We start from the raw sequence: 21,588 nt of genomic DNA on the forward strand, positions 1-21,588 counted from the left end.
TTGATGTTTATCATTTTGCATTCATAATTCACTATACAAATGCGACTATGATTTTTTTTTAAATACTATTTGACAAATATTGCCTTTAAATGATTTTATAATTTTCATTTTTATTCCTTTCTTTTTTTCCGTTCTCCCTCCCCCAGTAGTGATGACATCACGTGGAACCGATTGACAATTTAATTTTTCCCCACCCCTGATATATATAATACAAATTTAATAATAATAATATATTTTTTAATCATGTTTTTAAAGTAAAACAATGTTCAATATTTGTCTGGATTGTTGACATATGATAATGGTTCACCTTGTAGCAAACACAATCATGCAACATTTTAAAATGTTGTAACCTTCACCTTTTGGTTGATGTTACAGCACAACAGTGATTGGTTAGTCCAGGGTTTCAAATTTCTACACATTTAATTTAACTGTAGTTGTGGTACTCCACTTTGATGACTGGATACAAATTCACAGGACATGGCCAAACACAATGTTGGATCATCTCCATCAACCCCCAACCCTCATCCACCCAATCACACCACATTTCTTATATCTTGATTTTTAAAAGTCTAATAGGTTCTCTTCAGAAATTTCAGATTTAAATATTTCCTAATAAAAAAACAAGCTTTTTTTTTTACTTTCATAATAGAGTACCTGTATGTTTTAGTTTGGTATTTATTAGCACATTAATGTTCATTGCCAGGAATAAAGAGATTGTTGTAAATAATTTAACATTTTCACTTCCATTTTTCACATGCCCCCACCCCACACAGATCATCACAGAACAATCAATGTGTTACATGTATACCTGGTACATTATGTCAAATAATTGTCTTTGTAAACTATTTATATTTTGGCATATCTGCTTTGAGTTGGCATTTAAAAACAAAATTGTAACCAAAAACAGCATAAATAGCTTTGTCCAGTCTGTTCTTTGTTCCTCTGCCATGGATTATTTCCCTTTGTTATTAACTTTGAATTCAAAGAACTTGCAGCAACAACCAAAGAGTGTACTGAACCTGACTTCTCTCTAACTAACCACAAACAACTAACCCACAGTCCTGGCCAGGCAGTCCAGATAGCTGAGGTTTGTGCCTAGGACAATATTTATTTCTGTTATATTAACAGATAGGACTGGTCAACAGGCATAGCCTATATAAAGACCTTTCCCTACATTATACAATTGAAATATTAGCTGGTCAACATGTACATTTTAGAAAGTACAAGATGTGCACTTCGTGTTGAAAAATGTAAAACTATTGTATATTAACCTGTCAAAATATAAATATTTGTTTATAGATTAGAACAGAGAAAGAAGAAGAATAAAAGAGATGGTGAAGGAATGTACATGTATCAATCGAAACGTTTGCTTTCAGCAATGAAATTGTGCATTACTTTGCACATGAGACTGTTTTCTTGTAGTGTTAAGTTGGGATCGCCATATATTAATGTGTTGAACCTTAATTGAATATAAGAATGAAAGCAAGTACAAATGAATAAAATGACTGAAGTCCTGTCCTGGATGGAGGAGCCGACGAGAGTCGACACCTGCGCCCATGACAGGCGTGTGCTACAACAGCTTGTTCTGAATGTACACATTAAATCCTATGTCCTGTCCTGAATGAATGAAAGGGAGTCAATATCTGTGGAATACCATGAATCATGACGTTAGATGTTCTGTTTGAAGAATTACCTCTCAATGGTCTGCGTGGCCACCAGGAAAGACATGAGGTCTCCAGCAGTTAGTTCATTCACAGACAACATCCATCCGCCAGCAAAAATTGTCCCCAGTACAATGCCTAACAACAAAAGAAAAAAAATGCTTTACTTAACGACGCACTCGACACATTTTAATTACGGTTATATGGCGTCAGACATATAGTCACGGACAACACAGATATTGAGAGTGAAAACCCGCTGTAACCACTTCATGGGCTACTCTTTTCAATTGGCAGCAAGGGATCTTTAATATGCACCATCCCACAGACAGGGTAATACATACCACAGCCTTTGATAAACCAGCTATAGTTCACTGGCTACTACAAGAAATAGCCCAATGGGCCCACCGATGGGGATCGATTCCAGACTGACCATGCATCAAGTAAGCGTTTTACCACTGGGCTACGTCCTGCCCACTGTCAGTGATGAATTAAAATTTAAAATAAAACATGCTGTTGTAGATTTCAGGTCCTAAAATTTACAGTATAAACTTTGTTACAAAAGTCTTCATGAAATGTATATATATTATGGTCCTGCAAGTAAAGATTAGCCTCTAACCATTTTATGGCAAAGACAAATCCTGCGTAATTCTAGGATATCTTTCATATTTCACCATTAACAAAACACTTAACAATTAAAGGCAATGTTTTCCATTATGGATAAGGTTTACAATTAAAGATAAGAAGATGTTCCTTTTCTTTAACAACACCACTAGAGCACATTGATCTAGTCATCATTTCCTATTGGATGTCAAACATTTGGTCATTTTGACATGTAGTCTTAGAGAGGAAACCCGCTTCATTTTTTCATTAGTAGCAAGGAATCTTTTATATGCACCATCCCACAGACAGGATAGCACATACCACAGCCTTTGATATACCAGTCATGGTGCACTGGCTGGAACGAGAAATAGCCCAATGGGCCCACCGACTGGGATCAATCCTAGACTGACAGTGCGTCAAGCAAGTGCTTTACCAGTCAGCTACATCCCGCCCCAAGTTTTCCCAACAAGAGCAAATTTTGCCAGTAATGACATGATTTACCACAAAGGTAGGGTTTACCATTTAAGACCAGAATTACCATAAAGGCCAAAGTTTACCATTAAGGGCGACATTAGCCAGACCCTGGAAGACCCCGATTCCAACTCCAAGCTGAACGTTCAGTCTACACGCCTCTTCCACCTGGTGATCGTATAACCTGGAAACAAACACACAGAAACACATCAGTCGGGCTAAATTCTTACTGAAAGTTTCAAATATTTATGGTTCAAATTTGGTTTGCATTCATATTACTGGCAAACATAACCAATAAGAAACAGAAAATCATTTCCCCTACTGACGGTAGTAATATTTACCCAGCAGACCTTTAAGCCTCAGACCTACAAAAATTCATATTGGAACTCAGGCAATTGCATTCAGTTCAACTTATTTTCATGCTTATGTCCAATTTAGGTTCAAGCACGCTGTCCTGGGCACACAACTCAGCTATCTGGGCTGTCTGTCCAGGACAGTGGGTTAGTTGTTAGTTGGTTAGTGGTTAGTAAGAGAGAAGAAGGTGTAAGTGGCCTTATACCAACCAATTGAGCCCTTAAGAACTCGCTTTGGGATGGAGCCGGTACTGGGCTGTGAACCCTGTATCTACCAGCCTGTAGTCTGATGGCTTAACCACTGCGCCACCAAAGCCAGTTTTTAAATCACTAACAAGAAATCGGGCCCCGAGAACTGTCAGTACTCTACTAAATAAGCTATGTTTCTTTCCCAGGAACATAGTCAGCTAGTGTTACTTGGATGAAATTAAGTGGGCATACTTAATTAAGGCATGCACACAATAGCAGATTCGAGCAGATTCTAAGAGAAGCCAATCTTTTTCAGGGAGAGACACCCCAATGCTTCCCTTCACTACTTGACTGTTATTTTCTCATAGCAACCTAAATATATGAAACAATTAAAAACAAAACTAACTTAATATAATAATTTTGTCACTGATTCAAGATGGTGGAGTAGAGGTGAATGAATTTTTTTTACCTTTGTGGATTAAAAAACTAGATCATGCACTTATAGTCCGTCCCATAGGGAATGCCTTTTTTCATACTATGGAATTTACTACAAGTTAATTACATGTATTTCTGAGCCGACTGTTTTTGTAATTTGCACACAAATATAGTATTTTTTTGTTATTTCCAAAACACTTTTACTTTTCTTCTTATGTCAAACCAAACTGAAATTATTAACAAAAACAGACTTTTGTAGGAAGATGGGATGACTATAGGTAGTACTAAACCAAATAACTTCCAGCAGGGTCAAAGTTCGAGGTGCACCCAACTTTTGATAGAGAAGTTAACACCACAAGTCCTGTGATTGGTGATAAATGTGAGTGTGTTGGTTGTATACATTTTTTTATCTAGTACCACTGTGTCAAGTAGTCTTGTGCTTGAAACATGTTTGGGGTACCTGTAAAAAAAAGTAGTTAATTTTTGTGAGGAACTAGGGTAGTCACCCGTTATCTCTGAAATGAGCAGCTTGACACCCAATTTTTTCTGATTCACTTTAAGGGTGAGGGGTGGTAGTATTTATATCTGTGGTGTTTATGTTGATTGATACGCAGCAGGTAGGAGTTTTAGCCACACATGTTACTATCGCCGTCTATGGGATTTGATTTGGTAGTATACACCCAACAGAAACATTATCTGTATGTAAACAAGGGACATAATCTGTAAAACTAAAAAACCTTTCTCACTCTTTCTCCTTGTCCTCCATGGCAAAGGCTCTCACGGTGCGCACATTTCCAATAGCCTCATCGGCAACAGCCGTTGACGTGGCAATCTATATACAAAAATATTTGTAAATAAAGCTCAACATTAAATATTAATATTATTACATGTATCTAAACAAAAATTCGACAGAATTAAATATCTAGCCTTTCATAAACTGGTTTGATATAATTGCTCACAGTTCCACTTCTAAGAATGTCTAACAATCTCAAGCCATATTAAAAAACATTAAAATTAAATTAAATATTTTATTAATTAAATTTTTCATTTTTTTTTCATTTTGTTTAAACATGCAATGCATGAGATGAACATGCATATGTGCAACTACAGGTATAAACAAGCCCTGAGATTTCATGGTAACAATCATTTCCGGTACCGTGTCTGTAAAATCATAGAACCGAAATTTCATTTCCCATGATTATTATATCCAGTACAACTATGCAATGAAAATAATATATATATATATATATATAATTATTTTTTTAAAACAGTTTCCAATGGATTCCCACTGTCTCAAGACATGGAAACAAAAAAATATTTCCCATGAAATTTAAAATCCTATGGCCTGTATAAACCAAGTTACACTGATGTGGGACAGACTGTTTGTGAGGCTTTCATTCAATACAGAGTTGATATGACTCTGGTTAACCTTTACTTTGTATTTTTTTTCAATGTACATGTACATGTGTATGTAACCTGAGCTTCCAAAAAAAGGAAAAAACCAGGAAAGGAAAAGAACCTAAGAAACACTTTGTGTATTTTTTATTCAAAAGGTAGGTAATGAAAGAGAAGATGACACATTATCACTGATGTCTATTTAACTAAAAGGCACTTCTGGCTTATAGATAGTAATCTGTCAAAATTTATTTCAAAAGAGGAGACTTCTCCTACACTCAGGTACACTCAACATCAACATTAAATCCCACTGAAAATATGTTAAGTGAGTTCATGCCATTTTTTATTAATTAACGTACCTTGTTATAAAAAAACAAACAAAAAAACAACAACAATGGAGTAGCTGCAAACAGCAAGACAATCAGAACACATCAGATTTACCAAAATAGATAAATTGATCAAGCAGTACATTAAATGTGTAATTTAACAGCCAGAAATATTTTTTACTGTCTAACAACTAGGGTCAGTGCCTTTAAGAAATACTGAGTAGGATGAAACAGGCTTTTTAAAGGGACAGTCCTGAGTTTGCTGCATTGCAAAATGTTTCCGACTAACAAAATAGTTCTATGATTAAATTTACATATTAAATATATTTTCTTGTTTAGAATATCAGTGTCTGTATATTCAATGTGTTTCTGGTCATCGTAATATTTGTAAGAAGCCCAAACTGGATTTTGTCTTAAAATAATTATGTACATGCAAAAAAAATATTTTTTAGGAAATAAAATGAAATTTAACCTAGTATCAATATTAGAACAATCAGAAACATGTTTAATATACAGCCACAAATATTTTATGCAGAAAAATATATCTGTTGTGTAATTACAATCGTTAAAAAGTCTCTGTTAGTCAATAACATCTTAAAAATTGCAGCAAACTCAGGACATCCTGTCCCTTTAACTAAATCAGTTTTCAGGAGAAAAATAAACTAAAAAACAAGAGGCAAACCTGGTCCTGAGAGGCACGAGATAACGTCCTAAGACTGTTTCCTAGCAACGTTCCCACAAAAATAATACCAGGAACCACAACGATCATGACACCAGTCAATTTTACTGATATCATCATCAGCGATGCTACACAGCCGATTGTCTGCAATTAAAGAAACTTCATCAGCAATGCTACATACCGACTGGCTGCATTTAACATAACATAATCAGTGATCCTACATAATCAGTAATGTTACACATCTGATTGTCTGCAATTAAAAAAGAATCATCAATGCTCTACAGACACAAAAGTAGCCTGTTGATGGCATATTTATTTTAAAACCAAAAACAAACTAACTTTGTCAGTATCGGCTAGTGCAGTAGGGCATAAAATTTGGCACGTCTGATGTTAATAAATTTTGGTTAAATTATATTGAGGTTTTAAAATGTCTGACAAATATCATCTACGAATTAATACTATACTTGTTTAACACTAAATTGAAACTGGTTTAATATTTTTAAAACCCCACCAAAAATGCTTTTAAGTTAGTCCTAGCACACAAAAAGTATATTTTCGTATTTATGATAGGACAGCTACAAAAAAGCACCCATTTTAGATTCTCGTTTGAATATCGTTATCATTAACCTTTTCATTTGTATCTACTACTGAAGAAAGTTGTTCGTATAAACACTAAAACCACACGAACAACATATTGCATTATTTTGTCTGAAAAATTCACATTTTATTTGGACACTTGGGGATTTAGCAAGAAAATGTTACTTCTTGTAAATATTACTGGAAAATCTTACCTCAGCTACCGAACGAAGACCCTGTGATATGCAGAGTTTGAAGGAACTTTTGAAATCTTGAATATCTGTTGTTATCCTTCAAGTGCAATAAAGTAAAGAAAGAAATGTTTCATTTAACGATGCACTAAACACATTTTATTTACAGTTATATACTGTCAGACATATGGTTAAGGACCACACAGATCATATAAAGAGATGAAACCTGCTGTCGCCACTTATGGGCTACTCTTTGCGATTAGCAACAAGGGATCTTTTATATGCACCATCCCACAGACAGGATAGTACATACCACAGCCTTTGTTACACTAGTTGTGGACCACTGGCTGGAATGAGAAATAGCTCAATGGGGCCACCGACGGGGATCGATCCTAAACCGACCGCGCATCAATCGAGTGCTTTACCACTGAGCTACATACCGCCCTGTACACTAAAGTATTATTAACCACAAACTGTATATAAAACAAGCCTACGTTCAAGGGCCATAACTCTTAACAAAAATGGGTAAATTATCATAGAAGGCAAATTTAATATGTAACTGTTCATGATAAGGAAAGAACAAAGGAAATGTTTGATTTAACGACGCACTGAACACATTTTTATTTACGGTTATATGGCGTGAGACATATGGTTAAGGACCACGCAGATATAGAGAGGAAACCCGCTGTCGCCAGTTCATGGGCTACTCTTTTCGATTAGCAGCAAGGAATCTTTTATATGCACCATCCTACTGTTCATGATAAAATAAAATAAATGTTTTATTTAACGACGCACTCAACACATTTTTTTTACGGTTATATGGCGTCAGACATATGGTTAAGGACTACACAGATTTTGAGAGGAAACCCACTGTCGCCACTACATAATCTTTCTGATTATCAGCAAGGGATCTTTTATTTGCGCTTCCCACAGGCAGGATAGCACAAATCATGGCCTTTGTTGAACCAGTTATGGATCACTGGTCGGTGCAAGTAGTTTACACCTACCCATTGAGCCTTGCGGAGCGCTCACTCAGGGTTTGGAGTCGGTATATGGATTAAAAATCCCATGCCTCAACTGGGATCCGAACCCAGTACCTACCAGCCTGTAGACCGATGGTCTAACCACGACACCACAGAGGCCGGTCAGTTCATGATAAAGCCAGGGCTTCTAGATCAGGTTTCGTCTCTGTCCTTCTGTTCATCTGTCCAACATATATTATAGTTTTCCAGACTTTTGTCCGCAATGCTTCATCATAATGAGCTGAAATTTCGTGTATAGCTTTACAGGCATCTAGAATTGTTATAAAAATACACTAGCCATGAGATCAATGATTTTTATAAATTTACTAGCCACTATTTAAAATTCACCAGCCCTACTTTAAGTAAATACAATTTCACTGCTAATAATAATCGGATACATCACCTAAAGACAGAGGTATAAAACCCTTCGACTTAAATGCAGAATTAATTTGACAACTTTTGTCACTAGCTGTCGGGCATTGCAATAGTAGTTATTTATTAGCCCAAAATATTCTGGTTGGACTTATAATAAATTGTTATTTTGCTAATACCTGTAGCATAATGCCTACACACACAAACATATATTCATATTTTTGCATACATGATTGTACCTTTTTCTTTTCACTGAAAACAAAAAAGTTCTAAGGAATTATTGATAGACATAATTTGTGACATTTATACATGTATCGCATTAAACTTCAATGTAAAACAGTGTCTTAGTATACAGCTAGTAGGCACCGAGATGTTAGTTAAAATTAAAAATATATATATATTGGAATTAGATTAAAATCAAAATCCATATAAATCTGCTTCACAAAGAAATATTTTTATTATTATTACTTTATCCCAGTAGCATAGTATGGGTTGCCAGCAAATGGGGCAAGGCAAGTATTGCACCCCCTAACCAGTTAACTGTTAGTCCCTTCCACCAGTCCAGAATTTTGTGCCCAGGACAACCGCCCCGGTGGTCCCGTGCACACTACGCCACTGTTTTCTCCTACTAAGTTCTATATTTTATTAATTACTTAACATGTAGAATAAATCAACAGAAAGAATTTAATTTCATACTTTGTGGATTCAACAATATTGTTCATTGTTAGTAGGAATTGTCTTTTTTCTTTTAAATCTTGACCAACATCCGTATTTATATATAAACAGCATATAAAAATAGAACAGTTTTGTTACTTCTAAAACACTTTTTCTTTTCTTTTTACATAAATCCCAATTGAAATTATTGACTTTAAAAAACACTTTTAATGTTGGTTAGGACAAAGTGTACTTGTACACATGTAGACAGTCTTTACATAATAGTTAAAGTTTATTTTGTTTAACGACACCACTAGACAACATTGATTTATTAGTCATCGGCTATTGAATGTCAAACATTTGGTAATTTTGACATATAGACTTACAGAGGAAAACTGCTACATTTTTCCATTAGTAGCAAGGGATCTTTTACAATGTATATGCACCATCCAACAGACAGGATAGCACATATACCACAGCCTTTGATATATAAGTCGTGGTCACTGGTGCACTGGCTGGAACGAGAAACAGCCCAATGGGCTCACCGAGGGGCTTGATCCCAGACCGACAGTGCATCAAGCGAACGCTTAGACTCTTCATGAATCTCTGAAGAAAGCCAACTATCTCAAGGTTCAACAAATCCACCTGTCATGGGCCCCATTCTATGAAGCGATCTTAGCACTACTATCGCCATAAATACCTATCTTAATTTTTTTCTACGATCGCCAGTCCATTCCACGACACGGCATAGCTTACTATCATCGTAAATTACTGTGAAAATTTACAATAGGTATGAGGCAGTTGTACAATGTAAGTCACTGACGTAGATGTCAAATGGCAGTTAGATGATGATTTGATCATTTTCTAAGAAGGATACTAACTTATTGTGTTAAAATAGATCTAATACATACCGAATACCTTTTATGAAACTCAGCATTCCATGAAAAACATTCTAGGCCATACAACCATAACATGAAAATACGGGAGATAACTCTCATGTCTTCATTCCCAATACCAATGAATACATCCAAGATGTTCCGAAAAGTCGGTAACCAATTTATTATTTAACTAATTCGCACTTCTTTGCAAAGAATATATTAATTATTAAAGGGGCACTTATGACTACCGTACGGTTGCTTTGTGGAATGGTTGTAAAGTATACGGTGCCAGTTGTAAAACTCACTTTAAATCACTACAATTAATCTTAGCTACAATTCTTTCGTGGAACGGGCCCAGAAGATCTTGGTTAGTGAATTTGTGGTGTGGGCCAGTATTATTAACTATCAGCTGTATCAGGGTTCAACAAATCCACCAGACCTCGGTTCCGGCTAGTGAATTTGTGGTGTGGGCCAGTATTATTAACTATCAGCTGTATCAGGGTTCAACAAATCCACCAGTCCTCGGTCCCGGCTAGTGAATGTGTGGTGTGGGCCAGTATTATTAACTATCAACTGTATCAGGGTACCAGTCCTCGGTCCCAGCTAGTGAATGTGTTGTCTGGGCCAGTATTATTAACTATCAACTGCATCAGGGTACCAGTCCTCGGTCCTGGCTAGTGAATGTGTGGTCTGGGCCAGTATTATTAACTATCCACTGTATCAGGGTACCAGTCCTCGGTCCCGGCTAGTGAATGTGTGGTCTGGGCCAGTATTATTAACTATCAACTGTATCAGGGTACCAGTCCTCGGTCCCGGCTAGTGAATTTGTGGTGTGGGCCAGTATTATTAACTATCAACTGTATCAGGGTACCAGTCCTCGGTCCCGGCTAGTGAATGTTTGGTGTGGGCCAGTATTATTAACTATCCACTGTATCAGGGTACCAGTCCTCGGTCCCGGTTAGTGAATTTGTGGTCTGGGCCAGTATTATTAACTATCCACTGTATCAGGGTACCAGTCCTCGGTCCCGGCTAGTGAATGTGTGGTCTGGGCCAGTATTATTAACTATCCACTGTATCAGGGTACCAGTCCTCGGTCCCGGCTAGTGAATGTGTGGTCTGGGCCAGTATTATTAACTATCAACTGCATCAGGGTACCAGTCCTCGGTCCCGGCTAGTGAATGTGTGGTCTGGGCCAGTATTATTAACTATCCACTGTATCAGGGTACCAGTCCTCGGTCCCGGCTAGTGAATGTGTGGTCTGGGCCAGTATTATTAACTATCCACTGTATCAGGGTACCAGTCCTCGGTCCCGGTTAGTGAATTTGTGGTCTGGGCCAGTATTATTAACTATCCACTGTATCAGGGTACCAGTCCTCAGTCCCGGCTAGTGAATGTGTGGTCTGGGCCAGTATTATTAACTATCCACTGTATCAGGGTACCAGTCCTCGGTCCCGGCTAGTGAATGTGTGGTCTGGGCCAGTATTATTAACTATCCACTGTATCAGGGTACCAGTCCTCGGTCCCGGTTAGTGAATTTGTGGTCTGGGCCAGTATTATTAACTATCCACTGTATCAGGGTACCAGTCCTCGTATCAGGGTCCCGGCTAGTGAATGTGTGGTCTGGGCCAGTATTATTAACTATCCACTGTATCAGGGTACCAGTCCTCGGTCCCGGCTAGTGAATGTGTGGTCTGGGCCAGTATTATTAACTATCAACTGTATCAGGGCTAGCTCTGCCACTCGCCAAATTCATCAATTGTGAATTTTAAGAGTAATTGGCAAATTTTATTTTATTCTGCGGAACAAACATTGTGTAACGATTAATATTTTTTTGAAAAATAACTGTAGATCAGCTTTTTTTAAAGACAATTTGGTGAAATTTTCTACTAACCCTGTGTATTATTAAAATACATGTACATAGGGGCAAAATACATGTACATAGGGGCAAAGCTTGTGAGGGATAGTGACTTTCTCAACATTAGTTGACCACTGCTGTACTTAGTGTGAGCCGACTCCAGAATAAATGCACCCGTCTTCTTCTTCTTAAACTTATTTTTGTGCTTACATGTATATCCAACTAAGGTTCAAGCACGCTTTTCTGGACACACAACTCAGCTATCTGGGCTGTCTGTCCAGGACTGTGGGTTAGTCATTAGTAGTTAGTGAGAGAAAAGAGGATGTAGTGGTCTTGCACCTACCCACTGAGTCGTAAAAACTAGCTATGGGTGGGAGCCAGTACCGTGCTGCGAACCTGAGTACCTACCAGTCTTATGTTCAATGGCTTAACCATGACACCGCTGAGGCCGGTAGACTAATGTACCTGTCAATGAGTTCCCCAGTCTTGTGTTTATCGAAGAACGCGATGTCCTCACTCAAGAGTGAGGCAAACAGCTGCTTCTTCATGGTCAAGGCCACTCGTTCTCCAAGAGTTGACAGAAGAGAGATGTAGAAGAAAGTAAGAATGCCCTGAAAGAAAACAAAAATGTACTACATGTACACAAGGCTCAAAATTCATTGTGTGGATCATTCTAGCCAGTGCACCACAACTGGTTATCAAAGGCTGTGGCATGTGCTACCCTGTCTATAAGATGGAGTATATAAAAGATCCCTTGCTGCTAATAGAAAAATGTAGCAGGTTTCCTGTCCAAGATTATATGTCAGAATTACCAAACGTTTGACATCCAATAGCCGATGATTAATAAATCAATGTGCTCTAGTGGTGTTGTTAAACAAAACAAACCTCCTTCATGTGGAATGGGAAGAAATCTCTGCTGACATTGTAATCTGAAAGTAAATGCTAGAAGCTGAAAAGCAGTTTTAGATCACTTGATTTACATTTTCTTGTTTTGTTTTATTTATTTTTATGACATATAATTTAATACTGGTCATCCTCGTGTCAACACACATGTACTTGTCACTACCGTAAATTCTTCATCTGAATAGCTGAACAATGCTTTAAGTGCATTTTGAGTATTTCTTGCTCCCTGATAATTTCGGGCCTTGCAGGGTTTCTGCCAGAGGGTACAAGGGTAAAATTACGTACCCTAAAATCTTGGAAATTAATGGATACATTTTTATAATTTTAAAAAATATTATAATAAGATAACTGCTGTTTAACCTGTGAAAGTACATGAAATTCAGTGTCAAATTTCAAAAGATTTCTAACTCATAACCACCTAATAAGGGTACTTATTATTGGTTTTATTTTCATTAGGTACCCTCAAATTATTTTCTGGCAGAAAGCCATGCAATGTCAAACAAACATGTACATGTATCTAGAAAGTGCATTTCAAATTTTAGAAATGTGTTAATAAAAGAGAAAGTAATTAAATGAGTTAAATGCCATTAAAGTTGCATTCTAAAACCATGGTAATGTCAAATAAGTAATAATATGAACAATGAGTCACATGAACAACTGACTTACCTCAGCGATACATCACCATTATGACGTATCGCTTTGAATATATTTTATGTTTATTCAATAAAACATGTATTGTAAAAGCTGGTTGTTCACTGTGACGTATATTTACCAAGAAATGTAGTTGTACACACCTACATGTACATGTATTCCACACATTGACACGCAAAACATTGAGGAGTGATTAATTGCTCCCATCACTTAGATTATGGGAATCCATATAATTTAAGATATTACCATCTTAAACACTGATATTTAAATTCTTTCAAGTTTGTAGTACTAGTTTTAAAATACATTGTATATTTTGAAGTAAATTCATATACATGTACTAAGGGGAGTTAACAATGACTCTCCTTAAACTAGTCTCAGGGGAGTGATGGGGGACCCAGAGTGACACTGATAGCAATACTTATAGGTAGTACTAAACCAAATAACATCCAGTTATTGAGCAGTTAATACCACAAGTTCTACCATTGGTAATAAATGTAAACGTGTTTGTTGTAAAAAAGACAAATTAAGTTTCCTTGTGCTTGATCCTACTAAAAATAGCATGACAATTTTTGTGCAGAATTAGGGTAGTCATAGATGCTTCCAGTTATTTCTGAAATGAGCAGCTTAACTCCAAATTGTTTCTGATTTACTTTAAGGGTGAGGGGTGTTAGTATTTATACCTGTGATGTATACATGTGTGTAGATTGATATGTTGCAGGTAGGAATTTAAGCCATATATGTTACTAATGTCATCTATGGGATTTGATTTGGTGGTATACACCCTAACTGGTGAGGTCTGTATATACCGTGGGGCGAGATGTAGCCCAGTTGTAAAGCGCTCGCTTGATGTGCAGTCGTTTTGGGATCAATCCCCGTCAGTGGGCCCATTGGGCTCTTTCTCATTCTAGCCAGTACACCATGACTGGTACATCAAAGGCCGTGGTATATGCTATCCTGTCTATGGGATAGTGCATATAAAAGATCCCTTGCTGCTAATCGAAAAGAGTAGCCCATGAAGTGGCGACAGCGGGTTTTCTCCCTCAATATCTGTGTGGTCCTTAACCACATGTCCAAAGCCATATAACTGTAAATAAAATATGTTGAGTGTGTCGTTAAATAAACCATTTTCTTCCTTACCTTGTATATACCGTTAACATGCATGGAACTGTACATACATGCATGAACATGAAAAACCAAACCATACATACCTGTACAGCGTATGTTGCTATGAGCTTCATCACTGGTTTTCTAACTTCCTCAATAAAGTTGTTAGCTGTCTGAGTTGTGAACTTTGACACCACGTTCACCAATTCACCCATCAGCAGTGGAATATTTATGTTGACAACGGCTACTGCTAGTGCACTCTGAAATTATAATACATAATTTTAAAGGTAACACAGGGCTTCTAGATCATGGTAGCCCTACTCCCGTGGCCAGTGATATTCAATGTTGGGCTAGTAAATAACTACGATTACCATGCCCGACGGCTAGTGAAAAAAAGTTGTCAAATGGTGCACTTAAGTCTTATTTTGTAAATATGAATATCCTAGCTCCACTCCTACCTCCCTAATCTTCGTCTTTCTGAGCTCTAGTTCCCTCTTCAGGTGACATATTTGATTATTACTATTAGTAAAATTGTATTTACTTTGAAGTAAAGTAGACCAGGGCTTCTAGATTATGATAGCCCCACTCTCATGGCTAGTGATATTCAACGTTGGGCTAGTAAATAACTACAACTGCCATGCCCGAAAGCTAGTGAAAAACTAAAATTGTTAAATGTTGCAGTTAAGTCTATTTTGTAAATTTATATGAATATACTGACCCACTCCAACCCCTAATGGCAGTGTTTTTAAGCCTCTTTAGTATAGACCCTCTGACATATCTGATTATTACTATTATTTAGTCAAATTCTATTAACTTAAAGTAAAGTAGGGCTAGTGAATTTTTTATCGTGGCTATAGTACATTTTAAATTACTGATCCCATGGCTAGTGGATTTTACAAAAATTCTAGAAGCCCTGAGTAGGGCTAGCAGATTTTTAATTGTGGCTAGTAAATTTTTTTAATTACTGATCCCATGGTTAGTGGATTTAAAAAAAATTAGAACTAGAAGCCCTGGTACTAACTTGTAAGGTCAACTGTTGTCCAGGTGCAGATCCAGACAGAGGGTGCTGGGGTGCACATTTTACCACTGGGTTACATCCTGCCATCGGCTATTGGATGTCAAACATTTGGTAATTCTGATATATAGTCTTAGAGAAGAAACCCGCTATATTTTTACAAACTGTCTGTGTAAATTGTTTTTATCATACCTGTATTACATGTACATTGTTAATGTGGTTTTTTCACCAATTACAGACAACTTGTTATGCCTGTTGTTTTTATAGAGTACTTAACATGTTTTCATAATGTTAATTTATACAATTTTCAGTTGGTTTTTTTAAGCATTTTCATAAATCACATGTGCGGGGTAATAAGCAAAAACATGACAGGTATAATTTTAATTAGTACTTTACTAGTTATTTTTAAAAAAAACAATTCTGAAACAAAGCATATATATATTTTACCTGAGGCAAACTACTTTTGCCTAAAGTTAGCATCTGATTATGCCGAGACAATTTTCTAAAGAGAATAGCAAGGGCTGAAAACAATTCTAACTATCTTTGATTTTAACTTACAACAACAGCAGCGATGAGATACCAGATTTCTGGAAGAACTATTTTGAGGAATCCTTTCCAGTCGAACTCGGGTTCTGGTCTGTCGGAGCTGTTCTTGTGGCCAACCAGTCGAGATTTCGCATGTTTGGCCGTGCAGTCGACGCTCTGGCTGACATGTGAATACACCGTAAGCCCCGTCGCTAGACAGACGGCAGGGATGGTGACAAGACGGGGAAAGAGACGCCCTGTCAGATGGGATGTACACCTCGTGATGGGGGCCACTGGAAACCGTTTGATCAAGGCATCTCTAAAGACTCGGATAAATGTTTGGACACTGTGTACAGGGTATTTGGCACCCACACTGAACTGCCAGTGAAAGGAGCTCCATGAATGTCGTCCACAATTCCTCGTACATGAAAGTCTGTGAAATTAAAGAACCAGTTAACGTTTGTTTTGTTTAATGACACCACTAGAACACATTGATTTATTAAGCATCGGCTATTGGATCTCAGGCATTTGGTAATTTTGATCTGTCTAAAACAATTATTAATTATGAATTAACAAACAAACCTGGATCTATTGTGACAAATGGGAGTAAAATGTGAAAATTAAGATTTAAGTTAGAACGCAACATATTTTAATTACAGATACACATATACATGTACAAATGAAGCTTCACTGTTCTCAGAGATAATTCTCTAACCTACATTTGTACTTTAGTGTCTAGATAAAGAAAACAGCCATTTAATTAGTAAATGCACAGCAGCAGGAAATAGGAATTGTACATAAAATAAGCCAAGGATTTCCAAGTCAAGATACTGGATGCCATACCATTTCCAGCTACATGTATTAAAGTGAAACTCTTTGCATGTTCTTTTTTAACTCTTGGTGATTGACAGCATACAGTGCAAATGAAAGATTTAAAAACTACATTTATATTTTAATTTGCTTTCAGTGCATAAAATTTGGCACGGACATTCATCTGTTGGTTATGCAAAACCAATATCAACATAAACAACGGATCGTTCATGTAAAAGCTGTAATCGCTCGTCGGAAAGTCCAAACAAACATGTTGGCTAATATCATCAATGTTTTGGAAAACTGTGTGCAGTGGGAAATCCCTGACCTAGATGTACATGTATATCATACATGTATGTGCTTTATGGTACATGTAATGTTCTAACCAGCTGTTTCTTCATCGTTCAACGTGTCCAGCTATTTCTTTCACAACCACCATCTACTTTCGTTATAAAATGCTATCTACAGTAGCACGCCACCAACAAATTTACAGAGAGTTACTGACATTCTTAAACTCCTGACGTCATGAAAGTCAGTGTTTGAAGAACATCACAGAACTTTTATGGGTACTTTCTTAGAATGTTATATTACATGTATATATACCAATGCAATTTAATGAACTGGTAAAAACAAATTATGTTTAAAACATTATAGACAGGAGTCATGAAAATCTCTCTCACTGCTATTCCAAGCCAATCTCAATAAGTTGGCCGATTACAGATTCTCCGTGGAGTTCAACACTTCTTTTGGACTGAATCGGGTAATTTAATAGCAAACACGATGACATTCTAGCGACTGTACCTAGTGTCTGACAATATGACTGCTAATATTAACTTTGTGATTGTCAAAGTATGCCAATACAAAGCCTCATCTGGCTTATGCGAAGGTACCTGTGCAGCTACCGTACCATGTATTATGAACATGCATTGCGGTGCGTGAGATCTCTTTAATATGAATAGCATTTTACAGAATTTCTCATTTCCAACCAATCAAAACTAATGTTAATAAATTTTTGTTAAATTATATCGAGGTTTTAAAATGTTTGACAAATATCATCTACAGATCAATATTATACTAGTTTAAGCCTAAACTGAAATTGGTTAAGTATATATATATACTCTTCAAAAAAAGAAACGCAAAAGGGTACAAATGGGTTATAACTCCGATTTTATGTTTCCTACCGGTTCATGCTTTGTGAATATAAGGTCATTGCATGTCCCAAACACATTCCCACGGTTACATTCGATAAAATGCAGCTACTGTACAATAAAGTTCCAAAATGTGAATATTCGCAAAAACGCAGCCACGTGCAAACCATGTCACCACTGCACGTGCGTTGTCTGAACGTGCAACATGAATACCGACAGTATAAAAGTGCAGGGTGTTCGCTTGCCTGGCCTCTGTATCTGGCCGACAGCTGACAATCCAGGACATGCCACGTCTCAGTGAACCGCAGAGAAACAATGCCATCGGCCGACTAGACGCAGGCGAATCCAGAACGGCCGTTGCCAGGGCATTCCATGTGTCCCCAAGCACCATCTCCAGACTGTGGGACCGTTACCAGCAACATGGATCAACACGTGACCTCCCTAGATCCGGTCGACCACGGGTCACTACCCCCGGGCAGGACCGCTACATCCGGGTACGCCACCTTCGGGAACGATTGACTACTGCCACCTCCACAGCCGCAGCAATACCAGGTTTGCGCAGGATATCCGACCAGACCGTACGGAACCGCCTACGTGAGGTAGGAATTCGTGCCAGACGTCCAGTTCGAGGTGTCATCTTAACACCACAACACCGTCGACTCCGACTGCAGTGGTGCCAGATTCATCGACAATGGCCTCAACTGCGATGGAGACAGGTGTGGTTCAGTGACGAGTCCCGATTTCTGCTCCGACGTCATGATGGAAGATGTCGCGTGTATAGGCGTCGTGGTTAACGTTATGCGGCAAACTGCGTGCAGGAAGTGGACAGATTCGGCGGGGGTAGTGTCATGGTGTGGGCAGCCATCTCACACACTGGCAGAACTGACCTGGTCCACGTGCAGGGCAACCTGAATGCACAGGGCTACATTGACCAGATCCTCCGGCCACACATCGTTCCAGTTATGGCCAACGCCAACGCAGTGTTCCAACATGACAACGCCAGGCCTCACACAGCACGTCTCACAACGGCTTTCCTACAGAACAACAACATTAATGTCCTTCCTTGGCCATCGATATCACCGGATTTGAACCCAATTGAGCATCTATGGGACGAGTTGGACCGACGCCTCCGACAGCGACAACCACAGCCCCAGACCCTGCCCGAGCTGGCAGCAGCCTTGCAGGCCGAGTGGGCCACCATCCCCGGGACGTCATCCGTACTCTGGTTGCTTCAATGGGCAGGCGGTGCCAGGCAGTTGTCAACACACGCGGAGGCCACACCCGGTATTGACTCCAGATGACCTTGACCTTGGTGGTGTGTCCTATCACTTATTCACATTTGGTAATTATCGGACTCACCATTCAATAATTAAATCAATTCTCCAAATGTTACGACAATGTGGTTTTGCGTTTCTTCTTTTGAAGAGTATATATATATTTTTTTAATTCTTCCACAAAACAGGTCAAAAAGCATTTTTACACGGGTCAATTTTCGTGGGTCTGTCGGCCTACCTAGCTGGCAGCTTTCAAGTTGGTCCTAGCACACAAAAAGTATATTTTCATATTTATGATAGGAAATTTGATGGAGAAAAGCTACTAAAATCACTCATCTTAGATTCTTGTTTGATTATCGTTGCCCATTAACCTTTTCATTTGTATCTGAACTATTGAAGAAAATTGTTTGTGTAAACACAAAAACCACATGAACGACATATTGGTTGTCTAAAATATTCACATTTTATACCCTGGCTTTCATGAAAGTTATTTTAGTCAAATAAATGGACTATTTTTCCAAGTGTAAAATGACTCAAATATGATTATGTTGGCAATATGTAAATTATCTGACTGAATCAGTAATTTTACAAGCTGCCTGAAAAAAATTCAAATTACCCTTGTTAACAAATCATTGTTTGTACCAGTGTAGCACGTACATGTAGTAATGTTCAAATATATTCTCATTTGAAATGGTAATGAGATCAGGTCATAGGGTTTTACGTGCACATTCAGAGCAAGCTGTTGTAGTACATGCCTGTCATGGGCACAAGTGCCAGCTCCTCTGTCCAAGACAGAGGACAGGAAAGGGATTGCAGTGTGTGGGAGAGGGGACCACCAGCACTTCCAGATGCAAGAGATCACCAGCAGCCCAACCGGGGTGGGTAGAGTGCAGGGGGTGGGGGGTGGTTTTGGTGCTATGGTATTTTTTTTAAAGTCCCGTAGGATTGAGCCAAAGAAGAAAGGTTGCACCGTTTCAATGAAGGAATTTGGGTGCCTTTTTAACGGTCCACCGAAAGATAAAGGGCAGCTACGTGCAGTTTTTCAATTTCAGTATATCGAGAGTGGCTCGTGAAATGGTGATGACAGAAGTGACCTTAAGTACCGGTACATCCTTGTTTACAACTAATGTAAAGTTGTAGGAAAAGAGACTGGCCGTTACATGTGGTATCTCATTTCTCTCTTGTTTCCTCAACTTCCTGACCACCTGCATCCTGTATTCATAATATTGAAATCATACTATGCAATGTTATCAATGTTCATATTCATGGCCACTTAACAACAATCATTTCCAGCTATCTGTGTTACTAAAGGACTAGGCCTATTCACTTTATTTCTCTAACAAAATATATATATATATAAATGTTGTGTATGTATGTGTGTGTGTGTGTGTATGTATGTGTGTGTGTGTATGTATGTATGTATGTATACTTGGTAATTGCTTATTATTTATATTTAATATGTATATGTATGTAATTACAGTATTATTTGGTAACCGAGTTTGTTGCTACTGTTGCATGTTTTAACCAAAAAGATTTTTTTTTAATGAAGGAAGGAAATATTTTATTTAACAATGCACTCAACACAATTTATTTATGGTTATATGGCATCAGACTTAAGGTTAAGGATTTCGAGAGAGAAAACCTGCTGTCGCCACTCCATGGACTACTCTTTTCGATTAGCAGCAAGAGTTCTTTTATATGCACCATCCCACAGACAGGATAGCACATACATGTAGATATACCAGTCGTGGTGCACTGACTGGAACGAGAAATAGCCCAATGGGCCCAACAACAGTGATCGATCCCAAACTGACCACGCATCAAGCAAGCGCTTTACCACTGGGCTACGTCAATGACTATAACAACATACTAAACACATTTCTTTGTTTAGAATATTGGTGTTTCTACATACAAAGTGTCCAGAGTGAAAAATTGTCAAACCTGTAATATACCAATAAGAATGGGTGCACAACTACATGTATTTCTTTTAGTTTACATTCTACGCCAAAACGGGTTCTATTTTAAAAACTTGCTTTGGCAAATGAATTAGGCAGTATAAATATTAAAAAGTATTCTGAGAGTACTGCTAAAGCAATACATATCCCCTACAGGGCCCAACAAGTTTTCTTATCTCTGTCAAAAATGGGTAAATCATCACGAAAATCAAACTCAATCTGTAATAGTGCCTGTCAAAGCTACACACAAAATACCAGCTCAATATCTTGAGGCTTTGTAAAACAAATTTCTATATCTCCTAAGTTGAAGGGCCATAATTCTGTCAAAAATTGGTAAACTGTCAAACTTTAGTAATAATACAGGGCTCGACCTTAGCAGTAGCCCTGTGTGTTTTGGCTATCAATTTCTCACTTGGGCTACCAAATGTCTAAACCTGGTAGTCCGCCAGGCTGCTAGATTGAAAAAGTTTGGCACATCCAGTTACTCCGCAATCAACAAGACGCTTAATTCATCGGTGTCTGAAATTCCACCTTTCATGGACATGC

At 37.9% G+C, this 21,588-nt stretch overlaps 1 protein-coding gene across 1 annotated transcript in view; it reads right to left on the reverse strand.

Annotated features, from left to right (window-relative positions):
- LOC121381230 (mitochondrial potassium channel ATP-binding subunit-like) overlaps positions 1–21,588 on the reverse strand; it is a 41,179-nt gene that overhangs the window by 16,098 nt on the left and 3,493 nt on the right. Inside the window, exons 2-9 of the mRNA XM_041510448.1 lie at positions 15,889–16,288; positions 14,420–14,575; positions 12,123–12,268; positions 6,901–6,976; positions 6,113–6,253; positions 4,456–4,541; positions 2,819–2,916; positions 1,694–1,799 (exon numbers count right to left, since the gene is read on the reverse strand). Coding sequence (XP_041366382.1) covers positions 1,694–1,799; positions 2,819–2,916; positions 4,456–4,541; positions 6,113–6,253; positions 6,901–6,976; positions 12,123–12,268; positions 14,420–14,575; positions 15,889–16,288 — 1,209 coding nt within the window. The remainder of the gene's footprint in view (positions 1–1,693; positions 1,800–2,818; positions 2,917–4,455; positions 4,542–6,112; positions 6,254–6,900; positions 6,977–12,122; positions 12,269–14,419; positions 14,576–15,888; positions 16,289–21,588) is intronic.

The sequence above is a fragment of the Gigantopelta aegis genome, chromosome 9, assembly GCF_016097555.1.
Source record: "Gigantopelta aegis isolate Gae_Host chromosome 9, Gae_host_genome, whole genome shotgun sequence".
Taxonomy (NCBI): Eukaryota; Metazoa; Mollusca; class Gastropoda; order Neomphalida; family Peltospiridae; genus Gigantopelta; species Gigantopelta aegis.